The sequence below is a fragment of the Thamnophis elegans genome, chromosome Z (assembly GCF_009769535.1).
Source record: "Thamnophis elegans isolate rThaEle1 chromosome Z, rThaEle1.pri, whole genome shotgun sequence".
NCBI lineage: Eukaryota > Metazoa > Chordata > Lepidosauria > Squamata > Colubridae > Thamnophis > Thamnophis elegans.
The window spans coordinates 119977463-119996073 of NC_045558.1; the positions used below are offsets into that span (position 1 = coordinate 119977463).

Genomic DNA, 18611 nt, shown 5'->3' on the forward strand with positions numbered 1-18611 from the left:
TTAAATAACTACACTGTTGAGACTTTCCCGCATTTTTTTTCTTTTGAAATACATTTTGTAAGGCAAATCCTATTTACTTCGGTGGTCTCCACAGGTCTGGGATTCTCCAGATATATTCAAACTTCATAAACCTTCAACCAGCACAATTCATTTCTGGTAAGGTGATATCCAAAGACTATACTACTGTTGTTTACACGCTGAAATCAGGCAGAATGCAGAGTTCTGCATCTTAAAAATTCTTAAAAAGTCAAGAGTTTCTAGCTCTTGACTTTGTTAAAAGCATGGAGGCAAAGCCCACTAAAATTTTAGCCAAGGCAGAATGCACTGGAAGGAATAAACCAAGAAAGGTCTATGTACTTGGTATTATCTAAACTCTTAAGAGTAGTATACTCTTTGGATATCACCTTGCCAGAAATGCTTGTGTTGGTTGAAGGTTTATGAAGTTTGAACATATTTGAAGGTTTATGAAGTTTGAATATGAGACTCCACTGGCACATATCCTTACCTCCCCTGAGGAATTTCTTGTAGTTGGAGGAATCTTTGCCCTGACAGGCTAATGGGCCTACCCCAAATCAACTGTACATTGGAGAGAACATTTCCACAGCTTTCTTCCCCAAACTTTACATCTCTCTCCCCGTGCAAGGCTGAAATGGGCGAGGGGGTGCCCTGAAAGCCTCCTCTTTCCAGGCAGAGCTAATGACCTGGTTGCAACTTTTAAGTGATTCCGCTGCTCCCTCTTGCACAGACCCACATCCTCCACGGGCACTTTCAGCATCACCGGTAGAGAAGGCCAAACCTCCCGTCCAGAGCATCCCACCCGAGGCTACTACACCGGCTCTGCCTTGCCCTCGGAGGCCTAAGGGCCCCCAATGCTCACAGGCGAAGGGGGGGGGGTCATCTTTACAACCCCAACCCGGACAGCCCCTCTCCAGGGCCCCGCTGATCGTCGCCCCGAGGCCCCCGGAGGAGCTCCCTTCCAACGCCAGAGACGCCGCCACCCCCTTCCCCAAAGACTTACAGGAGCAGCTTTGCCTAAGCATCGTCCACCCCCTATGGAGCCCCCAACAAACACTTTGGCCCCGCCCCCTACAGAGCCCGTGGGCACCTGCAAGCCCTGCCTCTCGGCCAGGCTCCGCCCCCTCCCGCTGTCTCACCGACAGCTCCGGCGTCTCCGGGTCTCTCTCACTCTCCTTCTTTTTTCCCTCTCTCTTTCTCTCGCCCCCGTCTCTCGGGCTCCGCGGCATCCAAGATGGCGGCAGCCTCCCCCCCTCTATTTTCCCTCGGTCCGCCCTCCCCTAAGCTGCATTGGCTAATCCTCCCGCTCCTCAAGCCTCTGGCCGTTTCGATTGGATAATAAGGAACTGGACGGAAGGGGGAACGGGGAGGGTGGGACGACGCGGCGCAGCCGCAGCTGTCATTAATAGAAATACATGGGATCTATTTGTCAAGAGGGGGGTGTCCTTCAAAGCGCTCTCGTGCTGCCATTGGCTGAAGAAGCGCAGATGGAGTAGTAGGCGTGGTTACGCCTACTACTCCGCGAAAAACAAGCCGAGAGGGCGGAGTTTACGTCAAAGCTTGCCTTCTAATGGGCAATAAAAATGTCCCTCAAATCTCACTCACATATCGCTTCCTGTACACGAATACTGGCAAGAATAAGAAAGACTATTGGATGATGGCCGTGTCATTCATTCCTTGGTCCTGTTGTTTGGCTGAAACTGTTAAAAAGGCGGTAGCGCGAAAGACTTTGAGCCTGTGTCTCTCCATTGGCTGTAAACAAGCAAGCCTGCACATGTTGTCTCCTCATTGGACCGCTGCGTCACGCCGTAGAAACCTTCCCCTTTTTGTATTGGCGTGCACGTTTTGAAGCTGGTTGCATTAAGGTAAAAAGGGTCGGGGCGGGACAATATACAGGAAACTCTTAAAAGGCAACCTGTCAATTAAACCCACTGTATCCAATCAGGGAAGGAAGAACGACCCCTTTCCAAGGTAGATTTTCTTCTATCCGGGCTTTGGTTTAATGATTTATTTCAGCACTTCCTATCCAGCTACCACAAAGGCTTCTCACAGATTTAGGCGGGCGCAGCAGTCTTCACCAAGTGATAAAAATGAAGGTGCTGTTGAAATATGCACAGACTCTCAGCATCGAAATAAAACAGGTATATGAAAGAGGGAGACCAACTTCACTAATGATATAACCCTTGGTGTGCTGAATCATATTGTTGCATAAGCAGCAAGGCTGCGTTTACAGCATATCAAGCAAACCTCACTGTTAGTAAACACACAGCAACTTATCTTTCTACATCTTCCTTAAGGACTCCTTAAGCCCCTTGGTAAATCTGTGGTTGGTTTCTGGAGTTCTATTTTTAATACTTAAAATATTCTTAAAATTCTCATACTGGTAAGTTTATTGGCAATACTCTCTTCCTAATTCCATACAAATCTAACTCACTACATGTTTGGATTCCTTGTCTTTGCTTATTGGAGGCAGCGTTTTAAATTTCCTGGAGGTACTGGTGTTTTGTTTTCAGAATTTATTTGGTCATGGTTTCAGGTCATAGGATCGCACAACGGATTATAAATTCTATTACTACAAAGAAAAACAAGACTAAAGAGCTGCACCTCCTGAATACTGCAAGCATGATTAAGCCTTTTGATTCATTGGGAGACAATGGAAAATGCCACATTAAATCTCTGGTCTTGCAATGTTGGTTACTACTAAAGCTGTTCTCCAGAGGGAAATTTCACCACAGAACTGGGATTTTGCATCCATCCCCACAAAAACATAACCAAATATACATGCCAGGAATGAATGGAATTATTATGTCAATTTTGTGCAACACCCATCACTATGGAAGTAGGCATAGTTACAGTATTTTATAACCAAATGCATGGTGACATTTTTTGTCTATGCTAAATTTCATGGGGAAAAATCTGTGGCCTCTTAATGACAACTCTTGATGGTACCTAATCTGTGGTCAATTTACAAGAAGGTAAAGTCCTATTGCAAAGTTATAGAAAGTAAGAACTATGCTTAGAAGAATAATGTCCAAGCCACAAGACAACAGAGATAGCAAGAATTCTAGCCTATTCTTACTCACAAAACAATTGGATTAGACACAGGCATTAATAGAGTTTCTTCTTCTGAACTACACACTGAATGCTATTTTCAAACTATTGTAAGATTATACATATATATATAGCTCTGTGTGTGTGTATGTTCCAGCATAAATCTGGAACGCCTCCAGCAATTTCAACCAAACATGGTACACAGATGACTTACTCTCTGGAAACAAATACTGTGGGGGAAAGACACCCCTAAAACTCCTCGGGGGGTGTGTTCTGTTAAGAAGTGCCTTCATTTGTGCCTAAAATGGCTTCTACTGTACAGCGCTATGGAGTTGCCATGGTAACAACTTCACAGTACTCCACAAGGGGGCTCCCTCTGGTAAGGGGGAAAATCCAACATTAGAAATTGTGGCGACATCCATGAAAGGAGGGTTGGGATAAATAGCCAGGCAGCGCCAGGTTATCAGCTAATATACTATAAAACTCAGTTATTTCACCATCCTCTAGTTGTTCTCCCTTAAAGTAATGAAATGTCAGTTCAGATTCATTTATCTTTTTGTTACATGCACATATCCACTATGATCCTGTGCTCTTAGGTGAAAAGGAGACTGATTTTTTTTAACAACTCTGGTTTTAATACACTAAATAAAACCCTCACTGACATCTGGAAGTAAAAATGTCTTTTTAATTTATTTCTATATTAGAAATAGAATGCCATTTATCCTCACATTCCACAATTACACTCAAAAACATTTTTACATACAGCATATTTATTTACTTTGTCACTGATACAAATTGTGGGTTAGATTCATACTACTCTCACTTCTCCCCTTTTAAATAGAAGTAACTTCAATCCTAACTCTGTGCTGCTCAAAGATCTTAGATTGCAACTTCCATCAACTCTAGTTAGCATGGCCATCTGGAGGACATGAATTAAAGAAGGTACACTCCCAATTATAGCAGTGCTCCCCAACTTTGAAAACTTCTGCATGTGTGGAGTTTAATCCCCAATATTCAATAATAGTCATGTGGCTGAGGAATCCTGGGCCCAAATCCACATAATAGAGACACAAACAAGTATACAAACACTATTAGAGAAATTCTTTCCAATGCTTCACCTCCTACATTAAAATATAGTCCTGTTAATTCCTGGGCAATATGTAATCTATATGCACAGGAAGCAAAGTGGTTTTTTAAAAAAAATCTAAGTAATCTCTTTTTAACTCAGAATCTAAGAGAGGATTAACTACCCAATCTCCTAGATACCAATGGAGAAAGAGTGGCAGAATCTCAGTCTGTTATTTACAAAATTAGTTTGCATTGAAGTTGAAACACAAGACAATCCATGACAGGGGAAGATAGGACAAGTTTGTTCAGCACAGCTCTTTATATGCCATTAAATAGCTTACCACTTAACCAAATTATTTTGAATACTGAAGGAGAACCACAGCATAATTCTATTAGGCCATTCCACCACATCAATAGCTAAAACAATAGCAAGCTCCCTGGTGGACTACATGATAACAGAAATTCAGGGGGGGACTGATACTAGGATATTTGGAAAGAACCTCAGAGTTGAGTTGTAAAGATCAAATAGTCTATTGAGCCGCAATAAGGTCCACATCTGGTGTAGACTTTTCTATCAGCACGTGTGGTGTGGTTCCAACTACTGGTCGAAACAGCAGCGTCCATATTTGCTATGAAGTGGACATGATACCACTCTTCTCACTCTTTACTTTTAAGAACTCTGCCATGCTGGAAAAGTACTTCTGATTGGCTTCGGTGACCTTCTTCTCAGCTGCCTGTGGATTCACAATCTCCAGACCCTACAATTGGATAGGAGAAAGATTGCATGGGCAAAATAAAAAACAAAGAATATGCAGAGTTTATCCAATCTGTCATCCTACAGCCATGGAATTCTAGGAGTTGCAATTGCAAAACAAACAAACAAACAAAAAAAACAAAACCTGAGAGTATCAGGTTAAAAGAGGCTGCTCTGGAGTAGAGGAAGGGCTGTAATATACCCCAATTCCTTCAGCCCGGAGATAAAAAAAAATACCAATACAGAATATTTGCAACTCAGAATAGAAATGAGGGGTTCTTGGTGTTCTCTGAGCTTGGTTGTTTTCTTACAGATGTTTCATTAGCCAAACTAGGTAATATCATCTGTGCTAGCATGATGACAATGTTATTTACTTAGTTTGGGTAATGAAACATTTGCAAGAAAATAACCAAGCTCAGACAGCAGCAAAGAAAGAAAAATGCTTGCAGTTGTTTGGTCTGTTTTGCAAAAAGAAGACAAGGTAGAAGATTCTTAGGCAGTTCATAGTCCTCCCAAGCATGATCTACACTTGCTAATACTAAAACTCTTTGGGCACAAGGGAAGAAATATCCATCTTCAGGACTACAGGAAAAGTTATATATTTCTCAAATTTCTACAGTACAGGGTATTCACATTCCTAAAAACTTATTATTAAAAGATACTTTCCTTCCACTATGCTTGACCAGATTCATTTCTATGCTATACCCATCCTCCATTTCTCCAAATTGGAAAGAAGTTACTATTCCAAATTCTTTAGATGAACATACAGAAATTTCCTGCTTTAGGGCTTTCCAGTCATGGATGAGTAACAGGAAAGTGGAATGTAAGCCATGAGCAATGCTTACCTGCAGTGGAGTGAATGCCACACTGGAAGCTGTGCCAGAGGAACGGTCCCGAATGGTTGACTTTCCCCCATACACCATGCTTTGCTTCTGGAGTGTGCGCTGATTGGGACAAAAAGGTGACATCTAGGGTTTTAATATGTATTGGATACTATGTACAGATAGGCTTAGACTTACAACCATTTGTTTAGTGACCAAAATTACGAGGGCAGTGAAAAAGCCACATGTCTGTTTTTCACAGATTAAAATTCAGACGGTTGGCAACCAGCATGTATTTACGATGACTGCAGTGTCCTGGTGCCACATGATCACCTCCGCAACCTCTTAACAAGCATAATCAATTGTTAAGATTCTCTTAACTATGTTACTGTCTTTAACAACTACAGTGATTCACCTAACAACCAGGGCAGGAAAGATTGTAAAATGGGACAAAACTCACTTAACAACTGCCTTGCTTATCGTAAGTCTACGCCTTTGTTTTTCTTTCCCCGCTTCTTTTCTACACTTCTCTCTTCCCCTTTCCCTCCCTTTTGTTTTCTACTATTTGCTTTTGCATATTTGTATTTTATATTGAAAGCTGATAAAAAACTGTAAATGCTTATCAATGAAAATTTGAGGCTCAATTGTGGCTGTAAGTTGAGGACTATTTAATATATTATGTATAGAAATCAGTAGCTAGAAAAGATAACAATCAAGTATTCTAGGTGTCCTCTGGGAACATCTGCAGTCTTCCTCAAAGTAAAATCCTAACGGTAAGTTATGCTGCTAGAACAGACAGCTAAATTAAGGCCCAGTAAAGTTTTCAGGCTCCAAGAAGTACTTTATCCAGGTAGATGGCAAAAGGTTTTGGGCAGGGAGAAACTTCCAAAGCAAGACTCAAGCACACATGCTTGAAACGATCACAGAGTGATGAGATTACAGAGTTGATCTTGTGACTTTGACTGTACACAATGACTGAACCACAATTTACAGACTACAGTGGTAGCATTCACATGCTTAATAAAGCAGGGGGTATCCGACCTTGGTAACTTTAAGATTTATGGACTTCCAACTCCCAGATGATTAGCTGAGGAGCTCTGGGAGTTAAAGTCCACAAATCTTCAAGTTGTCAAGGTTGGACAACCCTGAAACAAAACATTAAACTTCAGCATGTTGCATGAATTCGGTCAAAAGCAGGAACTCAATTCTGGAGGCCTATACAAGCCCGGAGCATTTGCAATGAGATAGAGCCAAACTTGCTCCTTAGAAAGATTAAAAACAGAAAACAGACATTGCAATTTGCTGAGCCTCCATTTCCTCACCTGTAGTGTTTTTGAGATGCGGGCCTTTGTGGCCTCGTTGACTTGTGTCTGCCGGACACGGCCACTGCCTGATTTGCCTAAGTGTCCAAGACTGAACCCAAGGTCTTCTTGGTAAGCATCTTCTTCAATCTAGAAAACACACGAGAAGAAGTGAAGTAAATAATGTAAAAGTGAAGTTTTTTGTCATTTCTATACCACCAAAGGACTCCTTTCATTTTACAGAAGCTGTACCCAAATGGACCACATGGGCTGGTTCTAGCTTAAGCGGATGGCCCTTCAGATACCCGAACACCTGGACTAATAGAGCAATTTAGGTTTAAACCAGTATCTGGAATTGTATTCAACAGCCTATTGGTAGTTAATGCTGTGCTTACAATACTGTTATATAGCATTGGTAGACCTCACCTATTAGCAGCACATGAACAGCTGCATTTTATGCCAATGGCATACTCTGGGTAATCTTCAAAATATATTGAAATATGTACAGATAATATTCAACTTATGACCAATCATTTAATAATCATTTGAAGTTATGATGGTGCTGAAAAAAAATGACGTATGATCAGTCATTGCACTTACGACAGTCAGTGTCCTGGTGATCAAAATTTAGGTGCTTGGCAACCAGCATATATTTATGACGCTTGCAGCCTCCCAAGGTCACATGATTGCCATTTGCAATTGCTCCAGGAGGCTTCTGATAAAGTCAATGGGCAAAGTCAGATCTGCTTAATGACTACATGATTCGCTTACTTGTGACTCCCTTAATGATCACACCACTTAGCAATGAAGGTTCCAGTCCCAACTGTGGTCACAGGATGAGGACTACCTGTACTACAATAGTTGATTTAAGAGGTAATAAGGATACAGGGAGTTGCCGGCAGGGAACTCAGGATGTCCCAGGAAAGGCTACAAAAATGATGCCTCTGGTGCCTCACTCTCCCCTGTCTGTCTAACATCACTTGTAAGATTAGGAATACCCCCAAATTATAGACCTGTGGTTTCAGGGAGGATGCTCTCCAATCCAGAGTCATCAGGAGCAAAGCACAGGCATGGATACTGGAGCATCAGCTTAAAACATTTATGAAATGTTGTCCCTTTTTATCAGATTAGTTATCTAGAGGCAAAAATGTTTTGTATTCTCAATTCAAATCTGTATGTTCAGAAAGCAGCCATGAACATTTTGAATGTGGATTGGGCCTTGAATGGACAGAAGAAAGCAACCAAGTTCTGGTAGTTATTTACAATGGTAACAAAGTCTTTTTTTATGAAGAAAACATTAAACTTCCATATATAACTTGGTATTTCTCAAATGTGAAGAATGGGAACTCAAGACATTTGAAAGCAAGAGAGAGAGAAATGTTGCTGGGCAGAATCTCATACCTCTCCAAAGCTCATCCGGTTGGCTTGCTTTCGGATTTCTGTTAAGCCAAGGCGTTCTTTCATCTTACGATATCTAAAGCAAGCAAAAAGATTATTTTAAAAAAACAATAACTGAAAAAGGCACAGGAGCAAATTCATTTTATTATGACCCAAGTTAGCCTAGGACCGTAATAAGGATCATTTGATTTAGATTATAACTTATGGCTTATATATAACATCCAGATGAGTTGTGCACTGAGTATCAGAATCCCTGGGTATGGGTCCCTGACTTTGTGTACTTAATCCTTCTCCACCTTTCCAAATATTTGGAAGCAATTATTAGCTCTACCGCAATAAAAATGCATGTCCTGGTCAATAAACAAAATAAAGCTTCTGTCTATAGGAGGAAAGGAAATGGCATGGAGGAAACAGAGGCGATGTCTAGAGATTTAGCAGCTATTACAAGCAGGCAAGACGATTATCCATCAACTGCCAAGACCACAAGCTATAATGAACAGCACATCCTTGTGGGAATCCTGTGGGAGCTCGGTAGCAACTCAAAGAGGAACAACCACTCTGAAACAACACCTCATCCCAACTACGGTTAAGAACTTTTGGAAGGAGGTGAAGGTTGTACATTTTATGGATACACATTTTTGCTTCAAGTGAATATTAAAGGACTGAGTATTAACAACATATTTATATGGCAATATCACTTTGCAAGTCCTAAAGGATAGAGAGAGACAGTCTATTGTTGGGGATGGTGTGTGCTGCAATAAAGCACTGCATACAGATTGGCTATGCTGTGGTGTGTCCAATCCTTGGAAAACAAAGGACCTTGACAGACGGATATGAATGTGAGCTGATTCTCACTTCCTGGCATTTGACCTGACCTTCCCCCTTAGCTCTTCCAAACCTTTGTGCCTGGACCTCCCTACCTGCGGCCTCCCCGTTTCTTCCTCTGTCCATCCAGAGGGGCTGGCAGTGGCTTCACTTGCTTCACTGGAGGTGGCTCCTGCCACTTATCAAACTTCCTCTCAATCTCTTCCTTCAGGTCATATCCAACCTGGATGGTTAACAGAAGGAAAGCATGAAGTCACAGCAGGTGGAGCTGGAAGTCACAATAGTGGAAAGCTCTGAAGAGCAACATTGCATCCAAGTGGGGAAAGTGAGGGTTCCAGCTTAGGCTGAAGAAAATTGGTTGCTATGTCTGTTGTTCATAGACTCCATGCATGCACTTAAGTAAAACCCTGACATAAATCCCAGGTTCAGTTTTTTTCTATGTTTCCTCTGTTACCTGAAGAGGTTGTATTCTGGGCACCATATTAAAAACCAGAATGAATATATTCCCATAGACTAAAGCTGATCTATTTTCCTTCTCAATTTCTCCTCTTGGCCTAGCTGTACCTTTGTAATATTTCCCTAAAGAAAAAAATCACTACCTTCAGTTTTAATCTCCCTCTCACAGTAGATCCATTCCCTAGGCCAACTGAAAACTCTCTTCTCACAAAAGCAGGGAAGTGTAATAAATTATATTAGAACCTGAAACTCAAATCCAAAAATTATCCAGACTGTGACGAAAGCTAGCTGATCTCTCAATCTACTATATCTCAGAGTTTTGGTGTAGATATAATCAGGATTGCAAAGTCAACTCTGATCTTCTCGAGGTTCCTTAGAAGAGGAACAGGAAGGTATGCAGCCTTCTTCCTTGTCTTGACAGCTCTTTCACTTAGGGGAATTACCCATTTCCTTATTTAGCCTATAGGGATTCTCCACAATGTTTTTAAACACAAAAGCAATAATTACTGCGGGCATCCAACTTTTCCCAAAAGGGTTAAATCGCTTTCTGAGGAAGGTCCTTATCTTAGCTCTTGCTGCACATCTTTGGTGAAAGAAAGTCTTTTAAAATTTCACTTAAGAGATGCCCCAGGAAGTCTGGCTTATGTTTCTATCCCTGCTACTACCCCAGGGCTCTAGAGCTGGGGTCTCCAACCTTGGCCACTTGAAGACTAGTGGACTTCAATTCCCAGAATTCCTCAGCCAGCAAAGCTGGCTGAGGAATTCTGGGAGTTGGAAGTCCACAAGTCTTCAAGTGACCAAGGTTGGAGACCCCTGCTCTAGAGCATGGGTCACCAATCCTGGTCCACTGCCTAGTGCCAGGACGTGTCCATTTAGAACTGGGCCACAGAAGTGGTGGGTGTGTGCCTGTACATGTGAAGTTGCATTTGCGAAAGCGGTGCGCGCAAAACTATCCCCCCCCCTACTGCCTCCTCTTCCTCGGCCAGGAAAGTTGGAGACCCCTAGAGTCCCTTCACCTCACCTTCCCTTCGGAACTCTCATGGAAGCTGTCCACTCGAGCTGCCAGGGTGCATTTTGCTGCCACCAGACGTGCCGCTTTCCTCCGCAGGTCCTACAAAAGAGGAATGAAAATCAATGCTGGAGCCTCGTGCACCAACACACTCATCAGAAAAGGAGATTTGGATTCTCACACCTACCGGGGGCAACGACTGTACAATGTCACTGTGGTAGATGTAGCCAGTGTGAGGCAATACAGAAGTGCTGGAAAAACCCGAGAGAGTTTTCCTCTGGGCTCCCAGGAGCATGATGTTGCAAGCTGGCATCTTGGAAAGGTTGGTGAGGCCACCGGCAATCCCTTAAACAAAGAAGAAACGGAGAGGGAACATCACACAGCAGGATCAAACAGCCAAGAAGTTACAAGGCTTTTGTTCAGCCGATTTTTGGCAAGTTACTTCCCCCGCTTGTTGAGATTTGAAGAGAAGGGCCTCCCCCTGGGAAGCTGTGCTTGCTGTCCACAAAGAAAGATTCTGGCTAATCCTTTTTTGGAGATTTGCCAGGATTAATCAGATTCTCAGAAACAGAATCTTCACTGTTCAGCAGGGCATTTCTTGTTTCCGTAGTTTTAAATGAAGAAACAAAAACAGCTCACGGGTGAGCTATTCTGACAAAACTTTGGACAGCTGAACTATAAAAGGTAAAACAGTTTCCACTAATAACAAAACAAAGTCATCCTTTCAGAGGGGAAAGATTTCACTTCCCTCTAAAGACCACATTATTTCCTACAACTCTACAGTTTAGTCAAAAACTCTTATGCGTGAATGCACAGCCCTCCAGCAAGACTTACCCATGATCTTGGCAGCAGTAGAGGCCCCAACAATGATAGACAAGTTTGGGGCAATAAAGGACATGCGGGATTCCACATACTCATAAATGCGATGCTTCGATTGGTTCAGCTCTAAAGCCATGTCACAGGCCTCCTCGATGCGTTCCAGTTCCTCCTCTGTCAACTGTTGCCTGCAGTGACAGAAAGAGCCCTCTTGAGACCTTTCTGTTCAATTTGCATCTCTGATATTAACAATGTGCTAAACCAAGGTTCTTTTCATTAGTGTCTCTCAGTAGCATCCCTGTAGATATTAGTTCCATCGTCCCTAACCTGGTGGGACTGGGTTTGGCTTTAAATGTGGTGGATTGGATGTTAATTCTTTTAATTCATTTATCTATGCTGGAATCTGGAGGGCACAGGATTACGAAAGAGAGAGAGAAATGAAATCTGGACACAAATAGCCCTTTTCAGAGTTTGCAGGATTCAGGAACATGTTTAAGGGCACAGATAATAAATAAGGTAATGTTTTCCTCTTTTGGTTTTGATCTTCAGCCATACAGGTAAGCTGCATCAAGAATAATATTTGAATTATGCTAGCAGTTTTATTTCTGCTCTAATGTGTGCTTGGAAAAAAAGCTATTCACCTTTCTTGTCTCCCTACCCTTTCTCATATAGTCAGATAGTAATGATTGTCAGATGTCGATGTACAACTGGCACACACATACACCCAACTTTCATTTGAATTCCAGCACTTTTTCACCCATCATGCAGAATATAGAGTCCTCTAATGGAAAACTACTGTAATGGTTAAAAGTAAACAAGTTCTGCAGGAGTGTTAACTCATTCTTGTAAGCTTTTTTAAAACCTAAGAGATCTCCCTCTGTTAGAGGAAGGTGTCAAAAACTATGCCAAAGAGAACGCTGGAAGATCTTTCCTCTTAGAATTAGGAAAAATTAAAAGAATGTCCCACCTTCAGTCAGAAGTGGAACAATGGGGGGGGGGGATTTGGCCCCAGCCCCTACCCAGAGCTGATCTCCCACACCCCTTCTAAATCCTCCCCTCAGTTCTTTCAAATGACCCATCTTACCCTTGAGTAGTAGATGCGGTGACACTGACCACCATGATTGTGGCATTGGTAAGGATCTGTTGAAGGTTCTCATTATTCTTGCATTTGTCCAAACTGTTGCCCAGTTCCTGCAAAGGAAGGGAGGTTGGTTTGTGACCAGGAATTTTTAAAAATATATGTTGGGCTGACAAGCACTGTGAGAAATACCAGGTACTTCATTTGATTTCAGGCCGTCCAGAACAAAGGAATTGAAAGATATGCCTGTTCTCCATATTCTAGTTTTAGTCTATTTCCTACAGAATATTATCTAACCTCGTCAGCCTCATTCTTGCCAAATATAAAGCACTGCAAGATGTTTCCTTCAGCTTTTGTAACTAAAATGATTTTTTTCCTCATCTTTTTCCTATTCCTTCTGCCACGTCTTGTGCACAGCAAACTTGAGGGGAAAACTTTAGTCATCTTTTTAAGTTAGTGTGTGCACATGTGAGAACAAAGTTTAAAAAATATTTCAGAGAAAGCAATGCTAATGTTCTTATTGTTCCTAGATAGAACTTGTGTGACTCAGTAAGGATCAGTACCAGCATTTCCTGCACCCATTTTTATTTGACTTTTATTCTATTATTATTTTTATAATAATGTAAGGCAGGAACCATGCATAATACTTCCTGTTCCTATTTCTCCCATAATAACCCTGTGAGGTAGGTTAGTCTAAGACAGAGGTATTGGCCCAAGGTAGCTTTCATGCCAAAAGTTAGACTGGGACTCACCAATATTTTCCTTTTCTGTATTTTATTCCCACCATATGTACAGGATTACAACTTTTAAAATGGGGAAAATGCCAGGATACCAGGGAAAGCTGAAGAAAAGTACTAAGTTTCAATCCAGCAAATCTAAACGCAAATTCTTATATGGTCATAAAGTTCAGTGAATCAGCAACAAAATAAAGCAATGGGGTGTAGGTGTTAAGAATGCAGAAGCAGAATGGACGATGATGATGATAATAATAATAAATTTAACTTACTTGCCGCCACCTAAATCTCAACTTCTCTGGACAGCTCACAACAAACAAATGTCAATAAAAACAATAAAAAATAAATATGCACAATGGCAAGCGTAATGAAAAGAGGACTTTGCAGTTCTTCTAAACAATAGCTGAATGGCAGCCATCTTAATCTTGGAGGGGATCTCATTCTAGAAGGCAGGAACTTATGGTAGTTATGACAGTAAACAGAAGAATGAACTTTGCATATTTTAAGAACAAACACAATACCTTAACAGTCCGGATGTAGTCCAAAGCATTGGGAACAAGGGACTCTAATTCTGGGAATCGCTTGGAGTATTTGTCTCGGATAAACTTGTGTATAATATCTAGATACAAAAGACAGCAAGCATTAAGGTGATTGGTAGGGTTGAACAAGTTTTCTCAACCTAATAATCTGTAGATGGATTAAATTTAAAACTTCGTAAATCCAAGGCAGGATGGGAATAATGTTAAATTCTGATTCAATGCACCTGGCACTTGCCAGGTGGGAAGGTGTGATGGAATGTGTTCCAGATTCCCAGGAGGGAAGGAGTGCATTCCAGAGGAGCAAGAGACTTCGTAGTTTAGAAAATTTATGTGAAAGAAAGAGGGCGAAGATGGCTCCTCTTTAATAGTTCTCAGAGTGTACATTTTTATGGTGCAAATAGTCATTTTTAGTTTGGCAAGATTTCAGTCAATAGGTGACAAAACAATAGAGATAATCCGCAACTTACAACCATTTATTTAGTGATCAAAAAAAGTAACTTAGACTTTTTCATATTTTTACAACTATTGCAGCATCCCTATGATCACATGATCAAAATTCAAATGCTTAGCAACTGGCATGTATTTAGGATGGCTGCAGTGTCCCGTGATCAACTTTTGTGACCTTCTGACAAGCAAAGTAAATGGGGAAGCCAGATTCACTGAACCTCCATGTTAACCGACATAACAACTACGGTGATTCACTTAAGAAATGTGGCAGGAAAGGTTGTAAAATGAGAAAAAAACTTACTTAAGAACTGTGTTGCTTCGCAATGGAAATTTTGGGATGAATTGTGGTTGTAAGTTGAGGACTACCTGTAAAGGAAACTGCTAAGAGAGTCTCAATGAGTCTTTCTTGGTTTTAGAGCCTGATAGGAGTATGAAAGCAAGCCTTCAAAAATGTTCTGCCTCAGTTTTTTTTAGTCTGCTGAATCAAAAGCTCTCTCTAGAAATAGTCCAGACTTGATTTTTTGTTGCTGAAAGAGGAATGTCTATGGAGATTCTCAGTCATCTAGGTCATGGTTGTCTGAAAGGTGCTTTTTCAAAAGGCAACTGGATTTTCTGTTTTTTCTTTGAAGATGTTTTACTTCTCATCCAAGAAACTTCTTCAGCTCTGGCTGGATGGTGGGGCTGAATTCTTCAGTCAGAGCTGAAGAAACTTCTTGGATGAGAAGCAAAACATCTTCAAAGAAAAACTGGAAAGTCCAGTTGCCTCTTGAAAAAGCACTTTTGGGACTGGAAGAGGAACATTTCCTAAACAGCTTTTGAATGGCCATGCAGTTTATGGCATAACAATGAGCCCATTCATATATCCTTGCACCTCAAACTTCTACACTGTTAGTTCACATTTCTTTCTCAGAAACCCATAGTATTGATACCAGTACAAGTGTATCCCTATGCAACACCTAATATAGTGTTTCCAGTATGTTCCTAGCTCTGTCCCAAACCAACAGTCAAGATTTTTCACTCACTCAGTTCATTTTCAATCTCTACGGTGAGGTTGTTGGCATCCACAATGACTCTGTATTCAGGAGCAGCCTCTACTGGACCTAGAACTGGAGAGAGACAAATAGAATGGTCAAAATCTATGCTATGCAGCTGACTGTGGGGTGGGTTCATAGACATTTCCAAGCTTTTGACTGAAGGGAAATGACTTGTCTTAATGCAGAAGCAGGATGTGACCTTAGTAGGTTCAAAAAGAATTAATGAAAATGTTATCAGTACTGCTGTTTCTTCATAAACAAATCTGAACTGAACAGTACCTTCAGATGCTTTTGGTTGCTTGCTGATGTACTCCTCAATCTTCAACATAATTTCAGCAAACTGCACAAAAGAAATAAAAAAATCTAAAGTCATACTTCCATCTTGAACTTTAGAGTGTAAAACAATAATGGCAGATTACACAACATATCATGTTCAGACCAAAATCAATTTTGAAATTTTACTCCATTCTGTAAATTATTACTGGATTACTGTATTCAACCTAAAGCTATTTAAGGGACATTTTGTATTTTCCTAATTTCTAAGATATACTTTATTTCTGACTTCATCTGATCGAATTGGCATGATCCACAGAGATGACTTCACAAACATATTAAACTGATGAAAGATCTATGTGAAAGATCTCTATTTCTTTTACCATTTTGCTATCCCATAGCTTGGCAATACTCTTGACTGAATCAGTTGCCAAATCCAGTTGCATCTCTTCATGGACATCTTCAATGGGAAACTCATCCTCTTCATCTGCAAAACTTCCATCTTCTTCCTCCGCTGCTTCTTCAAGGTCAGCCAAAAGCTCATCTGCTAAAGACATGGTGGATCAAGGCTAGGAAAAAAATAAAACTGGATTAAAGAAGTAAGTCAAAGCGGGTTAATAAAAAAAGAACTCTAAAGTAGTTAAATGAAGATTCAGCCTTCTATTAATATTATCTCTCAATACTGTCTTGGAAAGAGTCCCAATTCTATATATCTGCCACCAACCACCCTTCAGAAGGTAGGATTTCAGTTTCTAGATGTCACTATGGGAATATAATCCTTGGTAAAATACCATGTAATAAAAGTATAAAAGTAATCCTCAACATAAAATCACAACTGAGCCCAAAATTTACGTTGTTAAATGAGAAATTTGTTAAGCGAGACTTGCCCATTTTATGACTTTTGTTGCCACATTTGTTAAGTGAATCACTACAGTTGTTAAATTAGCAACACGGTTGTTAAATGAATCTGGCTTCCCCAATTACTTTGCATGTCAGGAGGTCACAAAAGGATAAGTCAGTTGTCAAGCATTCGAATGTAAATCACATGAGCATGGGATGCTGCAACGGTCGTAAGTATGAAAATGGACAATAAGTCACTTCAGTGCCGCTGTAACTTTCAATGGCCACTAAGCGAACTGTTGTAAGTTGAGGGCTACCTGCACTAAAGTCTTGAAGGGACATAATAGTAGTAGAATAGGTAGAATTACTGGGACATAGTAATAACTTGCTATTTCGCTTCTGTAAGAATTGCTTTGCTCCTGTAAGAATTAGAATTGCCTCTGCCATTTGCTTCTACCAGTGATCTAATTCCTTTTATCTTGTTTTTGTGTACAATTCAGTGCCTGGTGCGGGGTATGTCATGGGCTGGCAGGGTTACATAGGGCAAATACCTGTGAGGCTAAACACCAGCCCCTCTGTTGCTAATCACTCAGCCCCCCCTGTTCCTTGTTGCACCACCAATGCAGGGCTACAAGGAAAGCCTAAACAAATCACAAATTGGGGGCACGTAAGGATGTATAATTATATAAAGATAATGATGAGAATAGCTGGGAATTGTAACCAGGGCTACATCTCGACCAAAATTAGGCTCTGGGTGGTGGTGGTTTAAAAGCACAATGACTATATATGTATACTTTTTTGTTCTATTTTTTTTTTAAAGGAGAATATATGTTAAAATTAAATATGTATACTGAAAAGGAATTATAAATACCATCAACATAAAATGGAGCTCACTCAGAAGCTGAAATACACTAAGTAAATGAGATGAAGAGTGTGAAGAAAAGGAGAGAGGTAAGGGAAGAAGAGAGGAATAGGAGAGAGGGCAAGGAGAGGGGAAGAGGAGGAGAGGAAGGAGAGTGGAAAGGGGAGAGAGGAAAAAGAGAGAGGAAGGGGAAGTAGAGAAGGACGAGAGGGAAGAAAGGAGGTAGGGCGGAGGAGGAGAGAGGGAGAAGAAAGTGACGGATAAGGTACAAATATGGTGTATGGAGAGCAGAAGACCCAATAATTGTTTTTTGGGAGTTTATTTATTATTTTATTTATTATCAAAATTTATATGCCGCCCAATCCCGAAGGACTCCGGGAGTTGATGGTAATATGAATTGATGTAAAGATTTAATAATACAATATAATGCTGGCTATGTAATAGTATACATGTGATTATATGTTATGAAAATGAAAAAATAAAAAACTTTACAAAAAAAAGGAAGGCCTAAACAAGGGGAGGGGGGCAAAATTGCGTACAAAGCTGATGTCTCTGGAGGAATAAAAGGACGCCATACCTTCCCCAAGGTGTGGCATTTCATTGCATGGACCTTGTCCATATGTTTATGGAATAGTCTAACTACCTTTCTTTTTCTACAAATAAAAACTGATATTTTTTTTGCAAGCCTTTATGGGTCTCTCTCTTTGGCATTGTGGTGACTCAAGTACATTTTGGAACCTTACAGTATGACCGAGAGGTCAGGCAGTGCAGCTGCGAAAATCCTGGGGAAGAGCCAGTTAGGAACCCTCAATGAGCGACTGGGGTTCGCCAAGCCGCAGCAGCTCCTCCTGGCTACCCCAGAGGGTTGTTAGGAGGACTAGGGGGAGAATTGGAGCTTTAATTCAGTCTGTGGATTAACAAGGCAAAAGTTAGAATAGCCACCGTTCCTTTTCAGGATTCCCCTCCCCTCCCCCTCACCGGCGTCTTCTTCGCTTCAACGCTGCTCCGGCTTCTTCTCGGTCCCTCGTTAAAGTCGTCACGCGACAAACCTCGTCGCTCCTACGTTCATCATGGACGCCGCCAGAAACCGAAGAAAGTAGTAGCCCAAGAGGTATTACTTCCGACTCCGGGTCGGCCGCCATTTGCGTGGCGTAACGCCGATGAGCAAAGGGCTTGCCTTGCCCTCTTAACTCTATGGACGACTGGGAAATAATAGTAGTAAGAGGCCGGAAACGTTCCGCTTCGAGGCCACAGCTTTTCTCCCATTTCTATTCAGACGATGGGTCAACT

General features: G+C 41.2%; 2 protein-coding genes across 4 annotated transcripts in view; both read right to left on the reverse strand.

The window, feature by feature from the left end:
- Nucleotides 1-1261, reverse strand: part of CNOT3 (CCR4-NOT transcription complex subunit 3) — a 41799-nt gene extending 40538 nt beyond the window's left edge. For all 3 annotated transcript variants that reach the window (XM_032235782.1, XM_032235780.1, XM_032235781.1), the window contains exon 1: nt 1155-1261. The gene's annotated coding sequence lies outside the window, so the exon portion shown is untranslated. The remainder of the gene's footprint in view (nt 1-1154) is intronic.
- A 2593-nt stretch (nt 1262-3854) lies between these two features.
- On the reverse strand, nt 3855-18501 carry PRPF31 (pre-mRNA processing factor 31). Its single transcript, XM_032237627.1, has 14 exons — nt 18300-18501; nt 16003-16188; nt 15626-15686; nt 15335-15418; nt 13848-13945; nt 12599-12705; nt 11533-11702; nt 10886-11043; nt 10711-10800; nt 9329-9456; nt 8412-8484; nt 7032-7160; nt 5734-5832; nt 3855-4892 (listed from the first exon to the last, which is right to left on the reverse strand). The coding sequence occupies exons 2-14, from the start codon at nt 16174-16176 to the stop codon at nt 4764-4766; spliced, it is 1500 nt and encodes a 499-aa protein (XP_032093518.1). The 5' UTR covers nt 16177-16188; nt 18300-18501; the 3' UTR covers nt 3855-4763.
- Between the last annotated feature and the right edge of the window lie 110 nt (nt 18502-18611).

Coding starts and splice junctions, on each gene's coding strand:
- PRPF31 (XM_032237627.1), bottom strand. CDS start 16,176: ATGTCTTTAGCAGATGAGCTTTTGGCTGACCTTGAAGAAGCAGCGGAG. Junction 15,419..15,625: donor GCAACCAAAAGCATCTGAAG/GTACTGTTCAGT, acceptor GTCTCTCTCCAG/TTCTAGGTCCAGTAGAGGCT. Junction 13,946..15,334: donor AGAGATTGAAAATGAACTGA/GTGAGTGAAAAA, acceptor TTTTGTATCTAG/ATATTATACACAAGTTTATC.